At 38.3% G+C, this 12,671-nt stretch overlaps 1 protein-coding gene across 1 annotated transcript in view; it reads left to right on the top strand.

Moving 5' to 3' along the window:
- Positions 1–12,671, top strand: part of ACO1 (aconitase 1) — a 69,500-nt gene that overhangs the window by 21,478 nt on the left and 35,351 nt on the right. The window contains exons 3-4 of the mRNA XM_090274048.1: positions 798–966; positions 2,016–2,153. Of these exons, the coding sequence (XP_090130174.1) occupies positions 798–966; positions 2,016–2,153 (307 nt within the window). The remainder of the gene's footprint in view (positions 1–797; positions 967–2,015; positions 2,154–12,671) is intronic.

Here is a 12,671-nt window from a genome sequence, read left to right as displayed (position 1 = left end):
TCTGATTAACAACTCTAGAGACCATGTTTGTAAAGTGTAAGAAGTCCTAAGGAAGCTGAATCCCTAGAGAGGGTCAAAGGATCAAATAACTATGTGGGTAGCAGAATAGGACAAAAATATATATTTTTTAATTCCAAATCCTGTGCTCTTTTACCTTTATACTCTTCTCTTTACCAGTTAATATTGGTGAAAATTTTTCATATATCAGGATGGAGCACTTTCTCTCTAAATAAAGTAGTTTTTTTTTAATGAATTACCATTGCTGTATCCTAGAAGTCCCAGTTACTAGTGGCCACACTGTATGCTGGTTTAGGGTTTTACTTTCTTTGAAAGATGTATGTGACCATACTTTGTATTAATTACAATAATTGTAAAGGAGTTATTTTCTCATTTTTTAGACACTAGTTTTCATGAAAAATATTATTGTGTATGTGTATGTGTGTTACTTGCTAACACATAATACAGTAAATATATACACTGATATCTTTCGTGATGACTTAAAGGAAACCCTGTTATTGGAATCCAAAGCAAGGCAAGCATTTATTATGAAAAGGTTAACCATAATGTTTTATTTTTTCCTAGTGTATGGCTACTTTCTAGTACTGAATGTACCCTAAACCCATTCAATGTCTTCATGTTTTAAACTTTTAAGGTTAGTTTCATTTACCCATTTTCTCTGTTGGAAGAATAGTCTGATGCCTTGTATCAAGTTTATATAGAGATTGGCTTAAAGGAGCTCATTTTATAATAAGGTGCTTCATGGTTTTTGTTTTGTTATATTTTCTCTGTTGTCCTAGGACGCTTACCATTTTCTATCAGAGTTCTCCTGGAGGCAGCCGTTCGGAACTGTGACCAATTTTTGGTGAAGAAAAATGATATTGAAAATATACTAAATTGGAATGTCATGCAGTATAAGAACATAGAAGTGCCATTTAAGCCTGCTCGCGTCATCCTGCAGGACTTTACGTGAGCCTAATGTCACTTCGCTCTCTTTTCCTCTCTTGTCAGACTTTAAAGAAAGTTTTAAGAAAACAAACTAACCTGAGTGACTATAGAATTTATTACTCAATATCCAGACAATTTTGAAAACAAAAGGGAGCTATTAATCTTAGATAGCCAGAGATTATTTTAGGTAAATTGGGATGTGTAATCATTCTACCTTTTCCAGTGGCAAAGGTCATTTTCTTGGTCTTGAAGATTATAGTCATAAGTATACTAGCAAAAGGGGAAAGAAGTAAGAGTGGAGTTATCTTGTAACCTTTTCTCCCCCAGGCTGTCACTGAGGGAGATAGATTTCAAACTTGGAGCATTGATATGCAGCCCCCTGAGGGGAGATATGCAGTTCTCAAGGCCTGGCCTGTTGCTGTTAAGCCTCAATTCACATCCTGCTATTCCCAGGAATCTTTACTCCTCATCTGGCCTTTTTTTTTTTTTTTTTTTTCCCTTTTTCTGAGATAGTACTACCTTTCCATTTTTAAATGATGTAAATTTATTCCTTCTAGACACCAAATTTTATTTTTCTAGAGGAAAGCACCCAAATTTTATACTCTAATATAATAAAAAGAAAGGATTCACTTATAAATTTGATTCACAGCCTACTTTCTAAATTATACTCATTCCTTTAAGTTTGGTCTGAAGTTGAATATGTGTCCACATGTCTTCTCCAGGCCTTTTGTCAACCCACCATGTGAGTGGGAAATAGTTACAGCAGTAAAAGTTCCAGAGTTTGTTTAAGTGCCAGCTTCCCCAGAGTTTCTCTGTTTAGACCATATTGGTTGTTAACTTTAATGGAGTGATCAGACTGCATGTAGAGATACCAGTTAGTCCTGGCACTTACTATCTGTGTGATTTCAGCTCAAGAAAATGTGTTCAGGAACTTTCACTTTTCTAAGTCATTCATTATTAGTTCCACTGATGAGTTTCATTGCCAATTTTATCGATGAATACAAAAGCTGAAAAACTCAATTACACTTATTTGACAGATTTATTTTCTGCTTAATTCCTTCTTTTCTTAGGGGTGTGCCGGCTGTGGTTGATTTTGCTGCAATGCGTGATGCTGTGAAAAAGTTAGGAGGAGATCCAGAGAAAATAAACCCTGTCTGTCCTGCTGATCTTGTAATTGATCATTCCATCCAAGTAGATTTCAACAGAAGGTGAGAGATTAAGATGAATACCTGGGTTTTTTGCTTTGTACAAAATCTTGTGTTATAAGTCTACTTTATTTGTGTAGGTAGATAAATAAATGAAGAAAATATTTAAAACATATATTTAGGAAAACTCAAACTTAGTATAGGTTTTCCAGTGAATATTTTGGTGGGGAGGGAGTTAAATTTTTTAAATATTTTTTTCCTTTTTTTTCCCCCTATTTACTTCTTGGGGTGAGCAGCCTGTGTTTAAATCCAGCTCAAAGTCTACATGGAAAACACATGAATTTCTGCCATGAGTGTTTGTCAGTGCAAGTATGTGTTTGACTTTAAAAGTTTTTTTTTGTTTATTTGTTTGTTTTTTTGTTTTTTAACTACTGGATCCTTATTCTTTTTTTATTTTTTTTAATCCCAAGTAACTATTTCATTTCTGACTATCTCCACCTCTCCATATAGGTTTCTATAATGCTTATGTCTTTCTTTTCCTTTGTTCTTTTTTCTGTTGTTTGGGATATTCAATTCAGTTGTCCCCAGAATTCTTCCAATAACCCTGAAATCTCAGTGGCAGTCAAGAAGAATTTATTTCTTACACTTCTACATGTTGGTTGGGAGGCCTAGAGATCTGAGCCGAGTGCAGTGGGGCAGCGCTGCCTCCTCTGGCCCAGGCTTGGTGGACTGTGACATCACACATCTGCAGAGGGGCTGGGACAGCTCCATTCCATGTGCGTTTCTGCTGTGCCCAGGCTAAAGGAGGAAGCAGCTGTTCACTGAGTCTCAAAACGCAAGCGGGAAGCCACAATATATTGAGGCCTGGCACAGGATCACTTTTCATCACAGGGACATTGATCAAAACAAGTCACATAATCAAGTCCAAAGTCAGAGGTGGAGGGGAGTACATTCTATATTTTGTGGAAGGAACCTCAAGACTACACAAGAGAGGGCAGCCAGGTCCTGCTAAAAAGCTGGTATCTTCATCTAGAAGTATAACTAGATAAAGTTCTTATTATCAGTGAGAAAAGAAATAATTATTCTGGATATAATGCTGGGAAAATTATTTGTTAGAAAGAATAGTTCATATGAATTAAATCATTAATATTAAAAATTAAATTATTGAAAAGTTTAGAAGAAAATTCAAGAATATATGTGTCAAATGTCTTAATGAGAAAGACCTTTCTAAAATTTGAAGCAATAAGTAAAACAAGAGGGAACAAAATCTATAGATTTAATGACTTCAAAGTTAATAGGAAATAACTTAAAATATTTGCAACAGATATGGCAAAGGGTTAATGGAAGGTGACCTCAAAGGAATGGTGGTATGAAAGGTCCTCCTGGCCCCTCCTCTTGAAGTTAGAAGTTGAACAGATAAGATTCTACAAAGGATTCCCTGATTAACACATAAACACATCTGGGAGAGCCACACATTGAAGCATCTGAAAGTGGGTGAATCAGAGGAAAGGGAGATGAAGTGAAGGAGGAAGAACAGAGATAGGTGCCACAGACACAGCCTGGAACTCCTGTGAGTGGGAGAGAAATCAGGTCACACCCTGCATGCTCTGCAGTCCTGAGGAGTAGAGAACTGGAATCAACATTCCTGCCTGAGTGGTCAGCCCATACCACAGCTGAACCCAGGAATGGACAGAGACAAAACACAGAGGTAGGGCAGCATGGACAAGCAACTGCCATTACCAGGCACTGAGAAAAGGCACAGAGCCTCACTGCCTCCCCTCACCCTCCCAGAGCTTGCTCTCCCACCCGCACACAACCTTTCCAGAGCTCAGGAGCTTGCAGCTGCTCCCCTAGCAGAAGCTGTAGCAGTGAGTGTTAAGTTACAGAGTACAGGATCTGTAGCACTGAGAACTGAAGAACCAGAAACATTCCTCCCTGAGCAGCAGGCACACACTGTGGCTAATCACAGAGATGGGTGGAAATACATCTGACGTCTGGCAGCTACTATTACTGGGAGGAGAACAAAGCCATAAACACACAATTTGGCCTCTCCCACCCACCCGCCCCATGCATTCCAGCTGTGTCCAGCAGAGGCACCTGGGCCAGCTCAGATAGTACAGCACTGCTGGCAGCATCTAGTTGCAGTATGCAGCACTCGGATTTCACATTTACCCTCTGCAGGTGGTGCCCTGAGACCAAGGTGACCTGGTGACTGAGGGGTCACGTACCTACCCAGGGAACTCTGGGCTTTTGCCCTGCAGAGATCCCTGAAGGCAGAGCAGTTCAAGAGAAAATAAAAATGTGCATCAGTACCACCTACTGGAAAACAAAAGAAAGACCTCTTCCTATCAATCTGCTAAGTAGAGAAATGCTCAACACTTTTAAAAAGTAGATTTCATTGCCATAAATGCCAAGGCAGAGAAGTAATCCATCAAATACCATAAATAACCAAGGTATCAAGGCAGCTCAGAAAGAAAATGAGAAATCTGCAGAAAATAAAGACATGAAAATATGTGAATTAAATGACAGACAATTCAGGATTGTAGTTCTGAAAAAACTCAATGAAATACAAGAAAAGTTAGGCAGTTTAATGAATTCAGAAATACAATCAATGAACTAAAAGAGTACTTTACCAAAGAGATTGACACTTGTAAAAAGAACCAAATAGGAATTCAAGAGCTGAAGAACTCAATAAAAGAGATGAAGAATGAATTAGTAAGCTTAGAAAAAGGAGCTGACCAGATGGAGGAAACTAGTAGCATCAAAGGTAGAAATCTAGCAATTACACAGATGGAAGAAGAGAAAGACTTGAGAGTAAAAAAAATGAAAGAACTCTACGAGAATGATCTGATTCCATCAGAGCAATATGAGAAGAGTGAGCATACCAAAGGAGAAGAGAGGGAGAAGGCAACAGAAAGCCTATTCAAACATAGAACTTCCCAAACCTAAGGAAAGCTCTGGATCCTAGAATGCAGGAAACTAAAAGAATACCTAATTATCTCAATCAAAAAAAAAAAAGGCCTTCTTTAAGGCATATTATATTAAAACTGTCAAAAATAACTGATAAAGAGTTTTCATGGCAGCCACAGAAAAAGACAGTAACCTATAAAGGAAATTTCACTAAATTATCGGAGTTTTCAGCAGAAACTGTACAACCTAGGAGAGAGTGGAATCAAATATCCAAACTATTGAAAGAGAAATTACCAGACAAGAATAATATATCCAACACAGCTGTCTTTTAGATATGAAGAAGAAATGAAAACTCCTTGACACCCAGAGCTGAGGGAATTGACTACAACACGCCCTGAATTGCAGGGAATATACCACAGTAGGTTATCTGAAACAGATAAGCCTAAGATGACTCATAGACAGATAGAAACATAAATTGCAATTCTTATTTAGAATAGGGTATTATACACAAATATAACATAAAGATAAAAGAAGTAAAAAAGTTTTTTAAAAAAGACATAGCTACTATAATTTGGAAATGAACTCACAGCATAAAAAGGGATTACTTCCAAAAACAAAAACAAAAGAAGAGGAGGTTAAAGATCTGAGTTTGCATAGGCAATGGAGATAAGATGCAGTCTGAAGAAAAATGACTACTGTATATAAGAAGCTGTCGACTTCCGGCCAAGATGGAGGTGTAGACAGACACGCTGCATCTCCCTCCACCACTAAGAAGGAATACAACTACCTGAAAACTAGAAACAACCAGAAGTTCCAGAAAATCAAAGTGCATGGAAGTCCAACAAAGATATAAAGAAGAAATACTCATCCAGACAGGTAGGAGGGTTGGAGCCGGGGTAGAGAGGACCAGTGTGGTGGTGGCAGCAGCGGTGACAGCTACAGGTCAGCAGAAAGCGCAGTTACATGTTTTCAAAAGTCAGGAAGGACAGCTGGGGAGCATTCCCAGCTCCTCACTAGACTGTGCAGCTCACAGTCCCAGCACTGGGGAAAATCAAGCCTCATTGCTTCTGACTGTGCAAACCAGTGGGAGTTGGGGAGGAGGCAGAAACTGCCGGTCTCTCAGCAGAGTACGCTTGTTTAAAGGGCCCCCACGGTCCTAGAGCATCCACAGACCCACCCACTTTGCCAACGATGGATGGCAAGGGCAACAGCTAGAGAGGCACCAGTCCCGTACAGAAGTGGGAGAAGTCCCTCGAAAAGGGGTGAGTGCTGGGCAAGCGGCATTGTTCCTTCTCAGACCCCTCCCCCACATATAGTGCCACAACGTGGTGAAACAGGTCGCCCTGTACTGACGAATCCATAAAGCTCCGCCCTTTATAACGTAACAGGAGTGACAGCTCTACCTAAGACACAGAGGAAAACAAACACAGGAACCTGTCAAGATGAAGAGACAGAGAAGTATGGCCCAAAAGAGGGAACTGATCAAGGTTCCAGTGGGAGAACTAAGTGACAAGGAGATAGCCAGCCCCACAGATGAGGAGATAGGCAACCTAACAGATGCAGAATTCAAAACACTGGTGATAAAGATGCTCAAAGGCTTGACAGATATGCTTGAGTACAGCAAATGCATAAGAGAAGTGAAGGCTATGCTAAGTGAAACGAAGCAGAATCCACACAAAACCAATGGTGAAGGGAAGGACACCGGGGTTCAAATCAATGATTTGGAACATAAGGAAGAAAAAAATCAGTCAACTAGTACAGAATGAGGAAACAAGAATTGAAAAAAAATGAGGAGAGGCTTGGGAACCTCTGGGACAACTTTAAACGTTTCAACATTCTAATCATGGAGGTGCCAGAAGAAGAGGAAGAGCAAGAAATGGAAAGCTTATGTGAAAAAGTAATGGAGGAAAACTTCCGAAGTTTTGCGAAGGAAATGGACATACAAGTCCAGGAAGCATGGAGAGTCCCGGGCAAGCTGGACCCAGAGGGGACCACACTAAAACACCTCATGATTAAAATGCAAAGGTGAAAGATGAAGAGAGAATCCTAAAAGCAGCAAGAGAGAAAAGGAGAGTTGCCTACAAAGGGGTGCCTATAACACTATCAGCTGTTTTCTCAAAAGACAATATGCAGGCAAGAAGGGACTGGCAAGCAGTATTCAATGTGATGAAAAACAAAAGACCTACAACCAAGATTACTCTATCCATCAGAACTATAGTTTAGAATAGATGCTTCCCAGACAAGGTAAAGCTAAAAGAGTTCATTATCACCAAGCCATTATTATATGAAATGTTAAAGGGACTTACTTAAGAAAAAGAAGATAAAAAACTATGAACAGTAAAATGACAACAAACACAACTTTCAACAACTGAATCTAAAAAATAAAAACAAAATCCAACTAAGCAAACCAGAATAGGAACAGAATCATAGGTATGGGGATCATTTGGAGGGTTATCAGCTGGGAGGGGGAAGAAGGAGAAATTGGGAAATAGTGCAGGGATTACGAAGTATAATTGGTTAGTACAAAATAGACAGGAGGAAGTTAAAAATATTGAAAGGGTGAAGCCAAAGAACTTATATACATGACCCATGGACATGAACTAATGGGGGCGAGATTGCTGGAGGGAAGGGAGAGGGGAGAGGGGCAGAGGAGAGTAAAGGGAAAAAAATTTGAAGTACTGTAACAACATAATCAATAAAATATACTTAAAAAAAAAAACACACACACACACAACTAGAACTGAGACACATAACATAAAAAAAGGAATAGGAAAAAAAAAATCATAGGATACCACCAAACTAAAATGACAGAAACAAAGAGAAAAAACAGTAGAGACACAGAGCTACCATGAAACAAAGATAAAATGGGTACAGGAAATTCTCGTACATTATTAATCACCCTATATTTAAATAGACTGAACTACCAATAAAAAGGAACAGAGTAGCAGATTGGATTAAAAACCAAAACCCAACCATATTCTGCCTTCAGGAGACACATCTCAATGCAAGTAAAAGTATCGACTCAAAATGATGTATTACAGAATTGTATACTTGAAATTTATATAATTTTATTAACCAATGTCACACCAATAAACAACGAAAATTTAAATATATATATATATACAATCAACCCCCTCCAAAAATGAGTGTATATAATCCATTTTTAAAAATAGTAAAACCCATGGGTACATGTACAAAGGGAAGTTGACATTTTCCAATTTAAAAAAAAGTAAGCTATATAAAACCTTTTCAACCTTGTAAGTCATAAAAAAAGTAATTTAATTTTTGAGATATTTCCTCTAATCAATATAATTAAGATTAGAAAATAGTTAAGATTAGAAAATAAACATTAATTATAAAGGTGTCAGTGCTGATAGCACTGTAATTTAGAAATGATGAAAGCAATATGTGTCAGGATCCTTAGAATCTGTGATAACCTTTGTCCTGGAATTTCTACTTCCCAGCTTACCCTTATAGATACAGAAAAAAAGTTTAATGACAATAGCATTCATTAAAGTATTTATAATAATGAAAATCTAAAAGTGTTCTAAATGTACAATAAAGGAAAATGGTTTATTAAACTATAGTATGTAATTACAGTGAATTATTAGGTGACTTTTACAGTTATATTTATAATGTGCTACATAACAATCAGAACATGGTTATGTCATGTAGCTCAACGAGCCAGGTGTAAATTGCATATAAAGTGATCTCAGCTAGGTGAGAAGTTATGCAGATATTACAAGATTAGAAAGTGAGGTGGTATACTGCAATTATTTTTGGGAATGCAATTGTTTTCCATAAGAAGCTATCATTTTATAATAAAGCATCATTTAAGAATATGGAATAATACATTCAAAGGGAAAAAGGAAACCATTATTTGCTTCATTGGGGATTTAAGCGGGTACCATACAGCCTCAAAAGAAGTGTAGAAACTGGTCATTTTCAAATTCATGCTGCCAATATCCAAACCAGATACAATCAAGTAAAGAGAAATCTGCTTTGTATTTAATTAACAGTTCTTGGAACAAACAGACTGGATGCTTACCAGTTCTTCTTTTGGATTCTAAACCCATCCTTAGACTACTTGTCTCTTCTTTTATTTTCTTAAGTCACTTGAGCTAAATTTAATGTTTTTGTTCAAAGAAAGTTAAAAATAGATACACAGCCTTGGCAGGGTGTCTCGGTTGGTTGGAGCATCATCTGGTACACCAAAAAGGTTGCAGGTTCAGTCCTGGTCAGGGCACATACCTACGTTGCGGGTTTGAGTTCCTGTCAGGGCACATACTGGAGGCAACTGATGGATGTTTCTCACATCTCTCTCTCTCTCTCTCTCTCTCTCTCTCTCTCTCTCTCTCTCTCTCTCTCTCTCCTGGGGTGAGGATTAAAACTCACATACACACACACACACACCCTGTCCTATTTGAGATTAATGATGTTTCCTAAAGTCCCACTTCAGAAGTTATACAAAGTAGCCTCACCAAATCATGGCCAACTTGATCCTCCTTGGAAACTCATTGGTGTGAATGGATTTACTTAATTTTGCTGGCCTGGGAGGTGGAACTACTAGTAGAGATAGACTAATTGTCTTAATGTCTAAAGTTTTTGGACTCATAATTCATAGAGCTCCTGACTTAAGCAGTTAAATGATTTTTGGTTATCACCAAGTTTGGTGTGATTTTTTTTTTTACTCTTTAAACCTTAACATTCATCAACTCTGGTTTTAATTTCTATTTTATTTTATTATTTTATTTATCTGTTTTTAGAGAGAGAGGAAAGGAGAAAGAGAGGGAGAGAAACATCAATGTGCGGTTGCCTCACACACTCCCCAACTGGGGATCTGGCGTGCAACCTAGTCATGTGCCCTGACTGGGAATTGAACCAGCGACACTTGGTTCGCAGGCTGATGCTCAATCCACTGAGCCACAGCAGCCAGGGCTTCTGGTTTTAATTTTTTTATGGACATTTTTCATTTACACTCTAGTATAGAAAACATTATTCTGAAAACAGCAAAGTCCAAGGATAAATTTGGATTCCAATTTTATGTCTAAATCTAGCAAACACTTTTTTTTGTAATTAAAGAGAACATTTCTGTTAGAAATGTTTTCATTGGTTTTGTTTTGTTTTAATTTCTTGAGTTTGGTTTTGCAGTTTGACCTCCCAGTCTCTTTCCTCATGTTTGCAAGGAATTAAATGTGATATGTCTCAACCTTTCTGGAACTGTGTGCTTATTTCCAGCTGTTTCTAGAACTGAAACAGAAAAAAACTGGGTAAAAGGTGGTAGGGTGGTAGATTTTCTCAGTTAAATATTTCTAAGCTCTACCTGGTTTGAATATTAATTTGCCTCACACCTTCTTTAGGAATTGAGGATTGAACTAACACATTATTGTAATGTTTTACAAAGTTATCTCAGGTATAACCATTTCTTAAATTTCAACAAGAATATTGTAATAATTTCCAACCAGATTTCATGAGTGTGAAAACTATGTCCTCTGTAAATACTGTTTGTAGATTTCTAGAGTACCATTAAATATGATACTCGGAAACTTTGAAATACATCCAAATATAAATTCAAGTTATGTAACTAAGGAGAAATGTCCTCTTTAGTCTGTAAAGGCACCATATTTAGAGACCTTATTAGAAGTTCACTAGATTGGGTGAATTTGGGAATGTTCTGAGTGCTGCAAAAATCTGAATTCTAGGTCTGCTGCTTAGTCATGTCACTAACTAGAACTCAGTTAATTGAGCCAAGGTTAGCAAACCAATGTTTTGTTTTCCTAAGTAAATAGGTTATTTACCTGGAATTAATAGATCATAAAATAGCCTTAGCATTTCTGACTTCTCCTTGTCCTGTAAATGTGTTGTTTGTGTTAAACTGAAGTTTCCAGTGCTCTCTGGGGTAAAGGTTATGCTCCACCCCTGCTTCTGCTGTGAGAAGCTCAGCTACCCTTCTGGTGCTGCAGGCCAGAGGACAAAAGATAATGAGTGATTGGGAGTTCACAGGTGCTCTGACCACAGCAGAAGTGGTGGGGGTGCCAGAGGCAAGGGCTGCATATGTTTCAGAATGATGTTCCAGGATACTTTTTTAAAAAGAATTAAATCTATTTAACAGAGCTGTGTACCAGTATTTGTTCAAGAAACAGGTTAGCTTAGAAAAGGCTTTGCAGTTAGTAAATATAGTAAGCGCAGAGAAGGTGCAAATTATCGTGACTGTCAGAGGTCCTTACAGCAGTTGTCACTTGATTTAGGTCCTGAAGGATGTTTCTCCCAGAGAGAAGATCCAGAAAAGGCATTCTACACTGAAAGATAGCATGCGAAGGGTTTGGGGAGAGTATGAGGGCTAAGCTGTCTGTCTGGAGCTGCAAGTTTGTACTGCAAGATATTTGTACATTATTTAGAAAATGGGAAGCTTTTGGCAGATTCAAGATGGGTCGTGATCTGTATTTTAGGAAACTGATTCTGGTGACTTTACAAAAAATAGGTTGAATAGACTGACAGAGATACGAGTGAGGAGGCTATTTCTGGAATAAAGACTTTGATTGCTATAGCTGTTAAGTGATAGGACAGGAGGTCATTAGATAAAGACAGACAGGCATGAGGACAAAATTTAGGAAAGAAGGGTTTCCCGTTGAGTTTGTAGTGTCTGAGGTATTCCTGATGCAGATACTCAGGTTACATTGGGAGTGTAGATCTGGACCTACAGAGATAGGTGGAATCAGAAGGATGGACCCCCAGGTATACTGGTGAGGAGGAGATGACACCCTTGAGGGTTAGCTGTGCTGGTCCCGAGGCTCTGCTGATTTGGGGTCAGCTGAGGTGTCCTGCCTTGTTGCACTGGACTAGGATTGCTCCTTTCTCTATTTGTTCCTTTTGCTTTTCTCTAACACATACACACCTTCACAGATTTTCATTCTTTGCATCGAGAATCAAAACTTTTTCTGTAAAGGATCAATATTTCAGGCTTTGCTGGCCATACTATCTTTGTTCACACATTTTTTTCAACTTTTAAGAATGTAAAAATTATTCTTTGCTTCAGGGCCAAACATACAGGTATTGGACAGCATTTGGCCTATAGTTTGTGGACGCCTGAGGTAAGGCACTCTCAGGAACTGATGCCAATAAAACAAGTACCAATATTCTTGGAGGATATTCACAATAAGAGAAAAAGAAGCGTAAAAATCAGTGTGGTAACTGAATGTGTTTTTGTAGAATAAATAGTAAGTGTCTCTGGTTCTTTTGTTCCCAAAGAAGGCCTTCCCATTTTTATCAGGTTGACTCCCCTTCACCCTTCATACTACATTGATGTCATTTCCTTTTGGAGGGCATACCTGAGCCCCGATCTGAATTTATGTCCCTTTCTAAGTGCTCTCGGCACAGTGTATTTCCCATCCATGATATTGGTAGTCACACTCCTATAATTGCCTGGTTGAGTTCTGTATCTCTTACCAGGCCCTGAGTTCCCCAGTGGCCAGTGCACACACTGTTTTGCACCATTGTGTTCTTTGAGCATCATGTGGCCCAAGGTGGGCTCTAGATCGTTAATAAGTGAGGGAAAAGGGTGAATGAAAAGTAAATAGTGGTTAAAGTAGAGGCCCCAGGACTATCAGACCTGAGTTCAGCTCTGTGATTTACATGTATTTGACCTTGGACAAATTACCTAAACGTTCTGTG

This window comes from Furipterus horrens, unplaced genomic scaffold (genome assembly GCF_987537825.1).
Source record: "Furipterus horrens unplaced genomic scaffold, mFurHor1.1.pri manual_scaffold_4, whole genome shotgun sequence".
NCBI lineage: Eukaryota > Metazoa > Chordata > Mammalia > Chiroptera > Furipteridae > Furipterus > Furipterus horrens.
The sequence above is the reverse complement of the archived record's forward strand: the minus strand, read 5'-3'. Positions and strand labels throughout refer to the sequence as shown.